Source organism: Centruroides vittatus, unplaced genomic scaffold (genome assembly GCF_030686945.1).
Source record: "Centruroides vittatus isolate TY-2023 unplaced genomic scaffold, ASM3068694v2 contig_936, whole genome shotgun sequence".
Lineage (NCBI taxonomy): Eukaryota > Metazoa > Arthropoda > Arachnida > Scorpiones > Buthidae > Centruroides > Centruroides vittatus.
Window position 1 is genome coordinate 540,007 of NW_027122621.1, and position 19,142 is coordinate 559,148.

At 32.4% G+C, this 19,142-nt stretch overlaps 1 protein-coding gene across 1 annotated transcript in view; it reads left to right on the forward strand.

The window, feature by feature from the left end:
• The first annotated feature begins 2,953 nt into the window (after nt 1-2,953).
• Nucleotides 2,954-19,142, forward strand: part of LOC136984882 (protein THEM6-like) — a 29,530-nt gene continuing 13,341 nt past the window's right edge. The window contains exon 1 of the mRNA XM_067282023.1: nt 2,954-3,144. Within this exon, the coding sequence (XP_067138124.1) occupies nt 2,976-3,144 (169 nt within the window). The 5' untranslated portion in view covers nt 2,954-2,975. The remainder of the gene's footprint in view (nt 3,145-19,142) is intronic.

Below are 19,142 nucleotides of genomic sequence, written 5' to 3' on the forward strand. Positions count from 1 at the left end.
AGTTGTAAATTTTGGAAATTTCCGTGAACACTCGGTTCTAAAACGAATTAGTTAGAAAACGAACGACGGACAATCTGTTAAGTTTAACGTATTTAGATTTTTACAGCTACGGTGAGAAACGTTTAAAATCTACAACAACCCCGTCGCGTCCTTTGAGATATACTAGTAATGCGACAAAAGAGGCATTTGACATTGACCGGTATCGGCACCCTCGGGATTTGGCACGCACACACCTACCTGGACCGTCTCTGATTTCATTCATTAGCCACTCGTAGGGAGCTATTTCACTAACTTGTAAGTGGATTGTTTCAAGATTTAAAAAGTAAAGAATATTTTGTTATTTTTATGAACGTTTCTTCACAAAGTTATATTTAATTATAAGTTTCTTTAAAAGTATATTCACACAATTGAAGAATTTTTTGTACTAGGCATGTATATTCGTCACACATTTTGTTTTCCCAAGTAAGTTTTTCTGATAATTTTAATTTTAGCCCTTTCATCGTGGCTAGTGATTCAAAAATTTATTTTAAAAAAGAGTTTTGGCTCAAGACCGTATAATGGAAAAGAAAACATTATTAAAAGAGAAAGACCAATGCCTAAATTAAATATAAATACGTCAACAAAAAAATTTCGACATTTTGACGATGACATTTTGACGATAACATTTTTGACGAATGACGATTCTTTCGTAAAATTGAAGCAATTTGGAAATCAAAATAGAATAGAATTTAACATTGGTACACAATATAAAATAAATATTGAAAATTATAACAAGATAATTACGATTAATAGGTATATCTAGATTAATAGATGTTATATGTTTTTTCTCAAAGCGAGAATTGGCATTTAGGGGGCATAGGGAATTTATTGAATCTAATAACGGAGGTAATTATATTGAACTTTCTTATTTATTAAGTACGTTGGATAATCTATTAAAAATACATTTAAAGAAGTATACGGTTTTTACTGGCTTATCGAACAAACGAATACGAACGGGCCCTGACGCGCAATTAATTGATTGCCCCTGTAAGTCGGCTTCTTACAGAAACACAGCTTCCCTATCATCAAATGTCACGGCACGCCACTGATACTTTTTCAATTTATGTTTTTGTAAAGTTTAAACATAGTCAAACTTCCGACAGCAGCCACTGACAAAAGTATTTAAAAATTGCCGTTATTTGCAGATAATTTTATATAAATTTTCGTTCGACGCCGTTTTCCCGCCGTTTACTGATGATCGTAATTGGAAGTTTGATTGTATTTTAAAAGTATTAAAATTCTATTGTTTAATTAGCTTATATATTTTCTGTGTATATTATATTGTATATAAAACATACGTAATACATTTTCGAAAATAGAAAATTTAGTCATTTTACCACACAAGACTCCTTAAAACCACTCGACAACTTCCTGTAAGTTCAGTTTATAATTTAGCATAAAAGATAATTGTGAAGGATCCACGTGACCATACTTGTACTTATTTTTTCCAAACAATAAAAAAAAATTTCTGCGTTATTGTTTTGTAATATGTACATAGCTTTTTAAACGAACGGTATATATTTAAAATAGTAATTAAATAAAAGGAGAACAAATATTAATTTTCATATATTTTATCATTTCATAAAATAAAATTTTGTATTGCACACAGCAGCATAGTTCTTACAGTGTAAAGTAACCTTCAATTACACGTGACAGGTTATAATGAATTAGAAGTAAATTACTGTTTGCGAAAACTGATAATGTTGTACACTAAATTTAATGGCGTACAGTACATTAGGTCAGCATTCAATTAAGGATGATAATTTAATTTCATTTTCAAAATAACACGAGAAAAGTGACGACAGAGTTATTCGTCGCCTATAAGCTTTACCGTGTACTAACATATATAGTACAAATAAGAAAAAGAATGATTTTATCTGACTCCATCGGTTTTAAGATAAGAGTTGTTTCGAAGTAATTTTTATCTTTTACATTATTTTATTAATATAAGCTTTACATTTATTTATATTCTATAACCCAATTTCTTAATTTAAAAAAAAATCGAGAATCTAGGTTAGAAATAAAAATAAACGTTCCAACCAATTCTACTTGTTAATCGGCTTTGTGTAATTCTCTTTGCACACAAGAAGATATCCGGTATTTAGTGACGTAATTGTTGCGAGAAATTTGCTAATTAACTATCCAAAGATTTATTTGTAATAAAAATAATTACTCTTAGTATTTGATGTTATGCTGTCAAATTATCGAATATACGAAAGGGAAATTCGTTAAAATGGAGTCTCGCACGAAGCGTAAGTAGAATGTGATCAGTTTGTGGTGTATCTCGTATCAAAAAGTGAAGTGTAACTCATAAAAAAGGTGGATTTCGTCAATAATTCCTTATGTTTAGACGACAAATTACCTATTAGGTATGCCAGTGTTAGATTATCAAACAATAAATGAAGCATAACTCATAAAAAGGGAGATAAATTTCATCCTGTTCTTCAATCTCCCATATTTAGGCAAGAAACTGGGTAAAACCTTAATTTAATAAGAGAAGATTTTATTAAATTTTAAAAGCCTATCTGTTGCAACGATTCGAGATGAGGAAATTGTACACGTGAAGAATACAATAAACAGACTCCGAAAACAAACGATTTCCTGGATCACGTGACGTAACGAATATTTTTCCTTTCCTCCAGAAAAACTTATCCGAAAATCAACGATGCATTCCAAATTATTCCACGTGCTGCTACCAGGAAAATTCCGAAGCTCCGATCGAAATCGGAAGCGAGTGGCAAGCATTTTTCGAAGAAAATTACTCCTTCGACGAATTAAAAACACAAATTAAATTATCGACGATGATCGAGTCACGTGATCGAAGGGATACAGTTTTTTAGAGTTACCGCGCGACCAATCGCGCCGGAGCGAAATGTATTTGAGTACCTCAATGATAAAACCTGTTTTAGTTTAGTGTCGATTGTCGAAGTGGAAAGATGGACACAAATATACTCTACGTAATAATCGGACTTCTTTTGTTAGCTTTATTGTTTTACGCAACAGTAGAAGTCGCGTATTTCGCGAGATTACTAATAGGACTTTACATGTACAAACTGTTTTACATAAGACAAAAATTATCCATCAACACGGAGGTTCACACGTTAGGTAAGTCACATTTAACTCCTTTATACTGTAGGCTATTTTATAAACGGATGTCATCGACCTTCTTTACCTAACGGGTTAAAGAAAAGAATTACCTAGATCTCGAGTAAACTACTTGCACGTTTCTTACGTAAGTTGAAAAATTTCAGTTTGATTTTGCTTTAAAACAAGCAAATTTGCCAATTTTGTGTGAAGTTTTGTGTCATTTCTTGTCGTTGATTCGCAATTAGCTGCTATAGATCTATTTTTAATTCAGGAAGAACTTTCTTTTATTCACGAAAAAACCGGATTTATAAAGAACAAATTATGTGCTAGAACATATTTTATTTATAGGAAACTATTTCTTATATTTATTACTCGATATTTTATTATCTGAATATATTTCGTGAATGGATAAATTGGATTGGTACTAACCCATTTATTAATAAATCCATAGAATAAAGGGCAGATTCAAAGATTTATAATTAAAAAATTCAGCAACTAGTCGCTTAACTTTCCCGGCAACATTTGGTGGCGTCATTTGTTACAATATTTTATTTAAAGAACTTTTATATTTTTCACTATTATAAAACTGCAAAAAGCTTAATTTTGAAGAAGGACATGGTTTTATAAAAAAAATTGTAAATGCTAATAACGAGTAAAATCGTCATTACAGTAAGTCCGACACTACTGGAGATACACATGAGCCCCTTTATCTCTCACCCCCTCGACCTTTAATCACCAAAATTTAATAGCATCGATCCTCCTAATAAACAAACCTTCCTGTAAAATTTCAGAAAATTTCGACAAAAAGCACAGGAGTCATTAAGCTTCAAAGAGGGTGAACAAAATCGTGCCCCCCACACACTAACATCCATACATACAGAAAAAACCCCGAATTTATTTTGCATTTCTTGACGTTTCAAAGTGTCTGAGTCTAAAAATGTGAAATTTATGGGGTCTTTTTCGACCGATCGTCGTACTTTCCCTTTGTTATGTATAACAGCCGGAAAAGTAAAAATAAATCGGGGGATGTTTCAGAGTTTGAAGATATTTTTCTAGAATAAAGCGGAGTGATCACTTTATTGTTACAAAAAATACCCGTGTATTAATTATTTTTAACATTTTGTTACCCTGAGGCCATACATGAAATGTAATAAAAATTGCCACTGCGTAATAAATAATTTATGGATACAAGAATATATTCTTGCCTCGAGTTTTCCTAATAAACGAATTTATATAAATAAAACTACTGTACGTTAACGAGAGGTCTGCAAATAAAGGAACGTCGTGACAACCCGCCTACTTGCTGCAATTATAAACAAATGTCATTAACAAGAGGCCTTTCTAAGTAGGCCTTTTACGTATTACAGTAAATAAGCCTTTTGTTATTTATTATGTAGTCATTCCAGTAACTGCATTACTAATGTAGACGAGGACTACTTGGAACTTAGTTGTATCATTGTTCTAGAATGCCGCAGTTCGAATAATTATGTTTAAATTATGTAAACATTGTTCTGCTCTCGTTTAATCCTTCTACGGTCGTAACTTGGCCTTAATGCGAATATTTTTTCCCGAGTGTACAGGATCGAAGTTATTTGTTCTATGCAAGTCGACATATACGTTGACACGTAAATTTCGAAATTAAAATTGTAACCCGTAACGAAACGGTCGAGTCGTCCAATTAATGACGCAATTAGGGATCGTGTGCCTTCTATAAAGGTCATTCTTTACGGGTCGCTTCTCTAAGACCTACTCCATGTTGAATTTTAATATCAAGTGTCTAAATCTAGTCAGAACTTAAGTTTCTTTTATTTTCTCCTCGAAATTCGCCTCGTTTAAATACTTTGTGTGTTCAATGTTATAGACAAAGTATTCCTAAAACACTAAAACGTTGACACATCGGATATTCGCGTTCAGAGCCCAAATTGGATTTTTTTTATTTTCGAAAATGAAATTTTTATTTCGTAATTTAAAAAGAGATTGGCATAGGAAAGATATTTTCATTTTACCCGTTTATCTTGATACCCGTTCACGAAATATTGTTTAGTCAAATTTTTCCACTTAATTTAAGTGAAAAACTGGAATATTTATCGTTTCCAATACAATTTTGACACATTTTAATCGTTATAAATTCTGCACGAAAAACGTAATATTCTTATATGCATTATTAAAGAGTAATATGCATATGCATATTACTCTTTAATAATAAAAAAAGAAAATAACAGTTCAAGTATCGACTTTCTCCATGTACTCCGTGATAACGTTCTAGAAGTTCGCATAGAACTATAGGCCTATGTAAGTCATGCAAACTGAGAAAATAGTATGGGTAGTTGTACAGTCTCTGGCCAAATTATTAGACGCACTATAGTTTTTATGCAAATTTTAATTATCAGCTACTACAATTTGGTCTTTGAATATTTATTACTAATGAATTTAACCTGTAATGTACAGTTTACTTTATTATATTATTAGGTGCTAACACAAATAAAACGTTATATTTATTGAAAATTTTTGTTTTTATTAACATAGTAAAAAAAACACAAAATTGCCATTTAAATTTTAATATTTTGTTGAGCCACCTTTTGCAGCTATGAGAGTCTCAATCCGGCGCGGCATACTGTCGATGCAAGACTGGACTGTCTCTTGCATTTGTGGATGATGATTCCACACATGGATGATTTTTCCCAAAAGCTGCGTTTTGGTTGTGATGACCTCTTTGGCCACTTCCCTCTTCATGAGTTCCAACATTTTCTATGGGGTTCATGTCAGGACTATTACCCGGCCAATGCAACAGAGGGATATTTTGCTCTTGTAGATATGTTTTTACAGACCTGGCTGTGTGGCAGGAAGCTTCATCTTGCATAAAAATAAATGGTTCCCCATTTGGGAACCATTCTCTAACCTGTGGCAGCAACCGATTTTGCAAGACTTTTTATATTGGTCTTGCCTCATGGTGCCTTTTACTACGTACAGGCCCCATGCCCTTGCCACTGATGACAGACCAAATCATTACTTTCGTGGGGTGCTTAACAGTCTGAATGACGCAGTCAGAACGAAATTTTTCGTTTCTACGACGACGGACAAAATGTGCTTTGTTGGCTAAAATTTCAAATGTGCTTACATCGCTGAAACAGACCTGAGAAAACAATATATATATATATATATACCTTATGAATCAAGTACCTACTGTTAATTTGTCTATTTTATAGTAAATAATCTATATAATGTTAAATTACCGATCTCCAGAAGTCTACATCCTTATCACGCCACTGTTTGGCCCACTTCAAACGCTTTGCTTTCATTGCAACTGTTAACTTGGGTTTTCTTGCTGGACGGTAAGCCTTAAAATCCAGATCTTTCAATTTTCTGCAAACAGTGCGCTCAGAAGCATTCACGTTTGCATCTTCCAATTGAGATTTTATTGATTTAGTGGTAGCAAACTGTTTTCTAAGCAAATTTTCTTCAGACATCTTTCTGACCTTGGGTTGAAAATTGGCTTTCTGCCGCATTTATTTTTTCTTTTCGAACTCGGATCTTGATCTGATTCAACTTTTTTCTTTATATGTCGTACGCTAGCTTCAGACACCTTCAACCTTCGTGAAATTTCGCGGTTGGAATACATTTTTGTATTCACAAGGGCTTTGACTTCAGCTTTTTTACGTGGTGAAAGGTCCACCTTCTTCCCCATGTCAAAAGATCACAATTTATTATATCTGGTTGGTAAAAATACTACTATCGAAGAAAACAAACACTTCCGTAATTGTATACACGCCCTAAATACAAGAGGTGAACAGAAACACGTCCACACCAATAGCAAGCGAGAACGCGACTGAAACACGTTCGTACTTGTACGCTACACTTCAATGTCTAAGCTCTGATACCTACCAATATATTGACATTGTAATGAAATATAACAAATATAGGTATACAATGACATTAAAAAATAAGTTTCGTAATTTATAAGATAGACCTACACCAGACCGGGTATAAAACATTGAATTATGAAAAATCTGTAGTGCGTCTAATAATTCGGCCAGGGACTGTACTTTACATATCTTCATACCAATTTTGCCGTCATAAATATTTGTTTTACCCCATGAAACAAGTATTGTCAATTGATTCCCATGTAAGTTGTACAGAGAGTTAAGGGCCGGACTTACGGCTCTAAGCTAAAACATAACAAGCCCTTTCTTTCACCAAATAATGATACACGTGAAAATATGAGACCCTAAACTGCAGGTTATTCAACTTATCGGAATATATATGAATCTTCAATTTTTCCACATTCGTGGAGTTTAACGAAAAAGTGGTTTTCCACCTTTAAAACAAAATATAACCTTTTTATGTAGATTTTGGACAACGATTTTTAGATTTAGTTCGATTTTGTTTCGAATTTTGATTCTTTTCATTAAATTTCGTGTCGAGAACCTAAAGATTAACGTGAAAAACTTCTAAAAGTAAGAGTAAAATCGAGTAAAATCTTTAAATTAAAAAAAGAACAATCTTCAAGTAGTGTATTAATCAGTTTAAATATTTATCATCATCATTAGCCCTTTCAAATTTAGGCGGTCTCTTCATCTTTACACGTCCTTTCTACTGGATAAAAATTCAAAGATCAAATGGTTTAGGATTATGACATTGGCCACTTGTCGTTGTGCTTGTGACGCTCCTTACATTAATAAATAATACGTTGAGGTCTTACAAAAATAAAATTAAAAAAGGACGCGGTTAATATGTTAAAATAAGTACTTCTGTACTTCGCTGCTTCTTAGCTTCACAGTGGTTTCTTGAAGTGAAGCGTAATCAATCCAATTCAAAAACTATCTTCACTTAGTTACGCGTATAAAAAGTGACGAAACAATAATTTACAGGGACTATTAAGTTTTCACATGCAAAATCCCTAATTTTTTTGTATTACTTAATTAACAGTTGGAGACCTCGTTTCGCTGTTACGAATAGTTTTCAAAGTGGGTTCTAGTACACGATTTAAATAGTTAGTAATGTGTATAATTAATTACAGCTTAATTGATAAATTAGTACAATAACCGTAATATCACGTGATACGGTCGAATACTTCGAATCGGTGTAGAACACCGGACTTATATCGCTTCAGGTGCAGTATTTACTTTTTTAATGAATAATAATATCACGAATTTTGTCTCTTGATAACTAAATATGCAATGATGAAAGTATTCACGTGATCGACTCGAGTAACGAAAATGCAGTATTCTCAAATATATTTAAACATCATCAAAATACGTCATTACCTCATTACTTAAACCATAATTTCACTATAAGATATAAAATCAAAATAAATTATTGTTTTCGCACCTTATTAATTAAATGTAAAATTATTGTTTATATTTTTAAAAAATCCAGCAACGAGTTGTGTAACTTTCACGGCAAAAAATTTAAAATTGCATGTGCCGCCATTTGTTATGATACAGTATTTTTATTTTAAAAACCTTTTACGTTAAGTTAACAATTATTATAAAATGACAAAAAACCTGATTTTGAGGGTAAAGACGAGTTTTATAATGTATTGTAAACGCTAACGAGTAAAATCTTCATGGAGTCCGATTCCACTCGAGATACGACACGTGACTCCTCTATTTTCTTATTCCCTCGACCTTTAATCTCCAAAACTTAATAGCATCAATGTCCCTAATACACAAACTTCCCTGCAAAATTTTAGAAATATTCGACAAAACCACAGCTGTTATTAAGCTTCTAAGAGGGTAACAAAATTGTGCCCTCACACAAACATCCATACATACAAAAAAAAACCCGAAATTTTTGCATTTCTCGACGTTTCAAGGTTTCCTCAGTCCAAAAATGTAAAAATATTGGGGGAAGGGGTCATTTTTTTTACCGATGACCATACTTTTTCTCTATTATATATAAAAGCGGGAAACTAAACTAGTATTTTAACAAGCAGCACGATTACTTTAAATTTGAATATTGCCTTCATAGTTTGTATTTATGAACTGACAACAGATTACTCTCTAAATGCAACACGTAACTGACTGACGTAATTAAGCGGTAGTGATTGCGTCACACGAGATAAAGACCGGATTTGTATATACGATAATCCCTAAGCCAAGACACTAAAGATGTCCCTTAAAAAAAGAAACAAAATATTTAAAATGAAGCCCTAAGCTGTGTCTTATTTGAATTCATAAATCCGGATTCTAGGCAATTGCTTCGCCCAAGTTCGGTCCTGTTACTATGATTGTCAATACCGAAACTAAAAAAAAAGGTATAAAATTAAGCATAAAAATATAAGGATTAACTAACACTTAAAATATTTGGGTTTCAAATATTGAAATAAAGGGGCCCACTAGTGGCCGAGTAGATAAAACCACCGAACACCGACAGTCGGCCATGGATTCGCGCCAGGCCAATAGACCGGCCACGTGGATTTTTCGGGTTTTCTTCACGTTAGTAACACCTCAATAGGGTTAGTTTCCCATATCTTTCCAGGAGGCATCCATCCATTCTGGCAGATCGCCCATGTGTCACGTTGCCGTATACGAATAAACCAATCCAAATATATGATCATTCCTGTTAATTACCGTGCCACGCGTTTAAATATCCCCTGAAAAATTCTATATTTTGTATTCTTCGTTTATTAATTCGCATTTTAACGTTTTAAACTATAACTGTAAAGAACACAAAGGTTTTATTTACATTTAATTGTACACTGTCTTACTGGAAGGACAAGATATCCTCTTTGTCCTACCATGATTAATTAAAATTCTGTACGTTATTGTAGAACTATCCTCACTGCGAGCAGGGCATATTCTTTCTCATATTTAAGAGCACCCGTTTTTTGACGGGCGCAAAAAATGTTTGAATTTGGCAACAATGTTCAACGTCAACGATCGTAATAAAGGTTGTAACGTTTCGGTTTCCACTCAACTTTCTGATAAAGAAGATAAATATTTCCATGGAATGTCGACATTTTTGGTGATAAAGCGATAAATAATATTTGTTAAGGAACGGCTATTACAACTGGCAAAATATCTTGCAAAGATGAAATGGCTTGCTGCATCCGAGCTTCCCGCAGTGGAAGGTGGTGCGGGTCTACCTTTCTCCATCTCTATTAGGTCACGCGTGCTCACGAACTGTGTCTCGCATAACGACAAGTAGTAACAAGCTCAACCGTTCTGGAACGCCTGTTACTCCTCGAAACAATTCAAGTTCATCAAACAGTAAAGACTCTTGCAACAAAAGTAAAAGTGATGAACCGTCGAAGAAGATAATTGACGGTTCGTAAAACATCTTACAGTTTCTATTCCAGCGTCATTGTGAATGTATTCAAAGATAGGAACTAAAGACCATGGTTACCTTTCTGCCCTATTGAATATACCGATATCAAATCGTGGGAAAAATAAAAGTTCATAATAAAAGAGAGCTTACGAATATGTATATGAATTGATTTGATTCCACTCGGTGCAGTACGCCATACACCCGCCAGGATTGCCTCGGATCAACAATAATTACGCTAAGTTTGTCCTGTCAGCTAGACGAATTCTATTTACAAATTTACAAAGTCTAACAAATTGTTTTCTTCCAATTTTATTCCAGCAAACATGAAAATCCAGCAAACAGTTGCATAACTTATTTTATTTTTATATCTTTAATTGTTATAAAACGGCAAAAACTTTAATTTTGAGGGTAGGGATGTGTTGTATGTAAAATATTGTAAATGCAAATAACAAGTAAAATTGTCATGAAATCCGATCCAACTGGAGATACACACGAGCCTCTTTATCTCTCCGCCCCTCGACCTTTAATCACAAAAGGTTAATAGCATCGATCCCCAATAAACAGATCTCCCTGAAAAATTTCAGAAAATTTCGACAAAAAGCACAGGAGTTAAGCTGCAAAGAGGATTAACAAAATCGTGCCCCCACACACTAACATCCATACATATAGAAGAAATCCCGATTTTTTCTTTTTTTCTTTTTTGATGTTTAAAAGTTCCTCCTGAATCCAAAAGTGTAAAAATCTGGGGCGTCATCTTTTGACGATCGCCATACTTTCCCTCTGTTACAATACTGTTATTTTCCTAGCTGTTCTGTTCTGTCTGTAAAACAGCCGAAAAAGTAAAATACGTCAGTTTCGCTATCGCGCTATTTCTTATTTGGAAGCATTAAAGCGAGATTAACGCGCGATTACTTTAAAAATTTTCTTTTTGAGAAATATAAATTGCCATTTAAAAGATATTAATACCGACAATTTACATACATAAGTTTAAGTACGTGGTAAATAATACGTTAAATGAATTATTCGTTTACGATGTACGAAAGAAAAATCTATTCGTCGTGCTTACTTTCCCACGAAATTTAGGTCGAGATACTTTGCACCTTTATCGGCCATCCGGCCGTCGGACGATTGATGTTTAGAGTGATTTGAAAATGGAAATTGCCCTTTATTTAATTGCAACCAGAAGTAATTAATTTCCCAGAATCTTCGTCGGTAATACATTGTCAATACAAGATTCGAAAACTTCCCTATTCTATTCTGTCGAACAAGAGAAAGAAGAGCGCGAAGTGTACAACGAAACGGAAATTTGTAAATATTATAATTGAAGATGGCCGTGCTCTAGAATCAAGGGGATATTCGAAGATCTCTGATCCTCGAATATCCCATTGATAAAAATGAATATATATACGAATACTACGAATATGCTACCTGTAATATGGCGCCAGATGTACGACAGCGCCTCGTCAGTCAGGACTGCCAGATAGAAAGTCAGTTGTTTCCGAAATGGCTGGAAAATTTCCCCATAATTACTAACACTATTATAATCTTAATATTTCCAATACTCTCCTAACTAAAATAATGCCAACCGTAGGCTACGCTTGAACCTCACGTATAAAGTAAACGTAAGTCACGTGTAGTCAGCATCGTTGCTCATTTTTTCTGTCAACTTGTTTGACTTAACAACAATTCTAATCTGTATTTGCCGCTTTAAAGTATCTTACAACAGTAAAAAATGGCCCGAAAGCGTAAGCATCCTATCCTTACTGTTATACCCGGTTAATCCGAACTTTTCATTAATTCCAGCTAACATTGGTCTCGATTAGTCGGACGAGCGCGACATTACTGTATATTTAAAATTAGACTCGATTGTTTATAATTTTTAAGAATAAATAAATAAAACGTTATAAACTTCGGTTAATACATGGTGGTTAAGTAAAATTTAACTGAAAAAATTAAGTATTCGAGATGTGGTTAATATTCAAATTCGAGAAAAGTGATATTTTCACATATCTAATTGTAATAAACTGCGATCTTTGTTTAGTGCTATTGATAGTAAATAAACTTAAACCGTTAATTTAGTTACACACCGAATACTTCATTTGGTGAGCGAAAGGAGCGTTGTTAACTCAAACACCACTAAAATAACTGTTCGATGCTTCGAAAGTGTCTTCGGGCGTGTCCTTTATTGTTACGAGTTAACACGTGACTAAGAAGAGTCGTTAGTCACGTGTCGGGTCAAAATAATAAGAACTGAGAACTTCCGAAGGGTGCATCTATTGTTTAGTATATTATTTGTATCAAAATTCAGAAGGTAAATATTGATAAATAATGTAAGTTTTAAGCGAAGAAATGCCATTCTTGGCGAGATACCGATCGAAGAGGCGAAAATATACAGTAGTGAAACTGGGACAAAGAACGCTTCGTGCGTGCAGAAACTAGAAATGGGAGATACTGAAATGCTTAGGTAATAGCTAATAGAAGGAAGTCGTAAAGATATAAAAAGTAAGAATTTAACAACAAAAAATAAAGTTATTACCCAATATAAAACAATAAATTCTTTAAAATGACACGAAAAGCGTAAGTGACAAAATGAATAAAAGATCGAATGACGTGCTCCTTTGTCATATTTGATAAATGATAACGGAATAAATCTTTTAAGAAGATAAAAACGTTATTAAAATCGGCTACGTGTAAAACTAAGTCGAAAGTAATTGTAGATGATCAGATGAAGAGACGAAGGGGTAATTAAATAATCGCGTGAATACCAGATTTCCCCGTCATCTTACTTCGTCTTATCGTCATACTCGATAAACTTCCTTGAATTTGAAAATTTCTATAAAACCGTGTCACTTTAGAAAGCAAAATCGAACTTGGTTTTTGTATGCGTAACCTTTAAATATGCTTTACTTTCGATGAAAATAATGTTGTTGAAAATTTCCTAGTCAGCTCATGTTTATTACACTTCAAATATAACAATACCACCATATCTGAAAAGAAATATGAAAAAACAAAAAATTTATTCAACGACATACAAGAGTTAGCCTAAATCCAGAGACTTCGTTTTCGCTAAACAGGAAATAACGTCACGTTTTAATATCTTGTTTTATAAGCTCTAAACACGAGGAATAATAATAACAGTGCTGGTGATACAGTAAATTAAACAAATAAATAAAATAATTCTCTTACACATAAAAAAAAACTAAAATTCAGGTTCAAATCTATATTGTGTAGCTCCAGTGTCCATCATCTTATATCGCCTATAGAAATTTAATACCGCACTTCGAAGAATGTGAGAATTTCACACTCAACAAATGACTCGACCTCTTAACCTTTGTGGTGACTCCATCCTGGAAACATCCTTCCCAGAAAACAGTACGGAGGATTCGTATCGGACAATACGCAGACCAATCATCTCTCTTCTACGGTACTTTCACATGAGAGTAAACATGCAGAAAACATTTGTACCGCATACCCTATCGTTTAATTTTAATTAAGCTTGGATGTTTTATTACAATTAAGCATCATTAAGATGTCAGAAAATTATCCAAGTTTACACATCTTTATCATATTTTTGCATTATTACGTGGGATAATAGAATAGAGATAACGGGAACGATATCACAGAATTTGTATGAAAGAAGCATTAATTTAATGTTAAAAGAAGTTGAAGATTTGTTGACACAAAAAGTTGAAGATTGTATCAATCTTCAGACTAACAAGTTAGAAAAGGAAGGATAATATTTATTTTAGTTTAAATTTGATAAAGCATTTTCTATTGTATCTGATAAACGAAGTCAGCAAGAAGGAGTAAGGTTCTATATTTATATTTAAGGGTCTATAAAAAGCACTTATCTCTTCGATCCAATCTTATATTTGTCTTTAAAGAGTTTAATTTTAATATAAATTATTTATAATTTATTCATGCTCTAGTAATTGGGATAAAGACTAAGATTCGTATCCTGGCTTTTCCTTTCAGTACCTAGATCACAATTTATCGACATCTTTTTTCCGCTTCCTGTATACTTCCTGTATACAGGAAACAGTGGTGACTTGTCATTTAAAATTAATCACATTGTATAGGAAATATAAAAGAACAAAAAATATAACTTTAATCGATTATCAGGATAATTTAATCAGGATCAGATAAAGAATTTGGAACAGACTCGAAATGATTTGAACTTAGAAATATTTTGAATACCACTACTGCATAATGAAGATCTATTTGAAATAATTAATAATACTATGTCCTTTATAAACAATAATTTGATAAGTATCTTATATTAGATGTGTATCGAGCTAAATAGATTTAAAAAAGAAAGAGTAAGAAAGCAACTTCAACCAATAATTGTAAAATTTGGAAATGCTATTACAAAACAAAGAATTGTTAACATTATAAAGCTTAAAAAACGTAAACTTAATAGTATAGACTGTGGTAGTGCAGAAGCAATAAATAATATTTATGTAAATGAACATCTTATATCATACAACAGAAATCTTTTTTACAAAACAAGAATGTTAAAAAAACAAGGTAAAATAATAAACGTGGATAAGTAATGCTGTAATCTCTCTCCAATGCGTATATTGAACTATTATTAATTGATGAATAATCTTCTTCGACATATTCAATTATCAGAATTTACTAAAAGAGGTGTTTATTTTTATTGTAATATGAGAAATTTAAATAACAAATATATGGAATTATTAAGTACAATGATGAGAAATTACAATGTTTTTTTTGACATAGTAGACTATAACTGAGTCGTGAACTAATGAAGTAAACCCATCATTTAACAAAATACCAGTAATTATTTATTGTGACAGGGTCGTAACGCCAGGTTGGAATTTTTTATCACATTTTTAATTTAATTTAAAAATATATGCTCTCCACCTCAAATTAGTAATGGCTTGTCCCTATACATCACACTTTTCCTCTAACAATAGAGTCGTGCCGGTCATCTATCTTACACCTTTAGGAGGGAAATTTTTGAATTGAAATAACGTCACTTCTGGTTTATATTGGAGGTTCGTGTAGTTAATCAGGTCCTCCTGTTTCCTACGCTTTCCATATCTGGTTTCAGCGTTCGTCTGTCTAACTCCGTTCTTAAGATTAAGAAAGAACAGACAACGTACAGATAACGGTGGGAATTTATAAGCCTACAATTTTTTTTCAACTTTCAGCTCAATTATAGATTATAATGTTGAAGGGATTGAAAGAGAATTTAACAAACATAGAGGAATAGTGGTATAAAGGGTGATTCTAAAGTCAGAAATTTTAAAAAAATTAATAACTCACAAACTATTTACAGTAAGATAATGCGGTTTTCACGGAAATTCTTAGAGGAAAGTGGAATTTTTTTATGTGTAATAAAAATTTTAGTATCAAAACAGTTACATTTCTTGCCATAGGTGGCGCTTGATAAGATTACACCATTTGTATAGTTATTACTAGAGTTTACACTAAGGACATTTTTATTTGTTTATTCTTATTTTAACAAATTTACAAATGTTACAGCTCCATCTATGCAAGAAATGTAACTATTTTGGTACTAAAATTTTTATTACACCTAAAAAAGCCCGCTTTTTACTAAGCATTTCTGTGAAAACTGCATCATCTTACTGTAAACAGTTTGTGAGTTATTAATTTTTTAAAATTTCTGTGACGTTTGAATCACCCTGTATATAAACAAAACCTTGCATTATGAGCTTTTTACTGAATTAACATATAGTAGAGAAACATACTTATACTAAAGATAACTGGTAATAAATTATTGATTGTAACGATAGGGCCTATATCGGTCTCCAACTACAGATTATAATACTCTTTTACGTACTCTTAGCTCAAATTTTTTTTTTTTTTTTTTTTTTTTAATATCACTTGAAGATTTGAATAGCAATCTGCTTAGAGAAGAATCTCCGAATGTACAGTACATGAACTGATTAATTTTTGCAACTCCAACAATTTAGCTATTGTGACAGACTTGAACTCAGCAAGTATACTTGATAACAAGACCCACTCTTTGATTGACTTTGGCTTAACCAATATTAGTAAGACTGAATTTTTAAATCATCGGGACTTATTTATTATCCGATTACTTACATATAGTTCTAAGAAAGACTGCTGTTTAGGACGGAATGAGTCTCCTAGACGTCGAAAAATTAATAATCGCTGTATTTACTTTCTACGTAAAGCGTTATACTCCTGTTTCTGATGGAATTATTTTTATACTCGTGATCTTTCGATTCATCAACTGACCAATTTTTTTCGAGAAATGTTATTAATATTTGTAAATAAGTATCTTCCGATTCTTGAAAACAAAAATAATCGTGTATTTAGTCGAAAAATCTTTTTCTCAAAAATACTAGACGAAAATACTTTGCAATTGATACGAGAGAAGAAGACTTAATTGAGGAAGTTTAAACAGTATAATACGTTTCTTGTCTAGCCTTGGTATATATACTTGTGAGCACTATGTTGGCCCCTTTATTCCTAGACTTATTACACCGTAACTGAACGCAAGATCAGCCTTAGAAAATCAGTTTATTTTCCCAAAAAAGTATGCATTTCGGACCTTACACCCCTTTTTTCAGCTTTTATTTTATTTTATTTTTTTTTTTACAAATATTGAGAAGTGGATGTGTCAATTTCATAAACAGATTTTCTAAGGCTGATCTTGTGTCCACATACAGTGTAATAGGTTTAGGAATAAAGAGGCCAACATAGTGCTCACAAGTATGTGAAATTTAAACAGATTAAATCGTCAAGACAACAATATGAAACAATACAGAAGAAAATAAGAGCACATATTTGACAGATTAGAAGTAATTTTCGAATTAAGAAAGAAAGTATTATACGAATCTTTTTTCTGATATAAATTCTTCATCTCAGTTTTGGAAAGGCATTAAAAAACTACCCATAAATGTAAAATAAATGATATGTCTATGGAACAATGAAACGATTAATATATAATGGAGAAATCTATAACGACGAAGCTCCCATTTTGTGGCAATGATTTGCAATGACGTTGCTGATATAATATCAGCAATATCATTGCAAATCATTACCACAAAGTGGGAGGGTTTACAAATCAACAAACTTTGACATCGTTTTCAAACAACATCAAAGGGAAGTTTGCCTAATTCTTTCGTTCTTGCCGATTGTACTCCACAAGAAATATATGACACAATTATAAATCTAAAAAGCAGTATTCTGAATATAGACAACACGGATATTGAAATACAGTATTAAAAGTAACAGTTGATACAGTTGCCATGCCTTTTTTCATATTTAATAAATTTATCTTTTAATACAGATATTTTTCCAGAATTAAAGCATAATTTTGTTTTACCAATTTATGAGAAAAAAGAAACCAGATCGGGTATCGAAAATTATAGACCGATTATTATAATTCCAGTTTTGGCTAAAATTATTGAAAAAGAATGTATACAAGATTCAGCAATTACGTTAGTAAAAATAAAGTAATTCATAATATTTAATAAAGTTATAAAAGGAATTTTTCCACTACCTACGCTTTGATACATTTCAAACAAATCCCATTCAGTTGTATCGGTATTTGTCGATCTCTCTAAAGCTTTTGACAGTGTCGATTTAGCAGTTCTCGGAAAAAATTGAAAAATATAGGATTGAGAGGTACACCATTGTGCCGCTAATCATCTTACTTGTTAAATCGTAATTATTATCTGAAAGTGAACAACTCTATTTCAAATTCATTTATATCTAACAAAGAAGTCCTTCAAGGGTCTATTTTAGGTCCCTTATTGTTTAATTTAATATTTATGTTAACGATCTTTTTGATTTCTACCAGGAACCAATTTTATAATGTATACAGATGATATTGTAATATCATACTCGGACTGGAATACAAGGGTTATTCCAGATAACTGAAATAATATATTAAAACAATTAACTGAATGTCCGAAAATTAATAATCTGTGTATCAATACTGATAAAACTAAATTTCTGTGTTTTACAAGCAAAACTATGTATATAATATATATCAGTGGCGTGCCGTCATTGGAAGCGGTGGAAGCGGCGCTTCCACCTTCCAATGACCTTCCCTTGTATTTTCTAAAATATAAATTCTCATATTTAAACATACTTTGAATTAATTAAAATAATTTTTTTGTTATAACTGCATTATATATCTTATTAGAAATTTCTATACTACATGTGAAAAAAACGATAAGATTGCTTTTGTATATTCGAATATCAAAACCGGGTCAGCTTCCAAGCAGCCAGATTATAGGCATTGGCTCATGCGCTTTACAGAGTACCAACCTCACACGATGTCACTGGATGCTACACACGCATAACGTTTCCAATGTTTCTATCCAGGACCGGTTCTGGGCTTTAGCTGCCTGCCTGCTAGATATTCGGCCGCCCTCGTCCCATTATGTGAATCATGAGTAGACTAGATTTATAACTTAACCCAATCGGTAGGAGTTTACTGGCATGTTTTTATGATAGTTCTGTATAGTTGACAAGAGTTTTAAAAAATCCATTAAAATATTTAATATATTTAGCCTGCGTTTATTCTGCTCTCCCATCTTATATTACTTACGGATTTCAATGTTAAACCATTGATATTACAATTTAGTATGTCCCATCTGTAAGGGGATGCAGAAAAACGTGTACAATTCTTGTATAATGTTAAAAAAAATTAACTGTTACTTTTGCAGCATCATTTACAACTAAATTTAATGAATGAGATGCACGAGGTACAAAAAAAG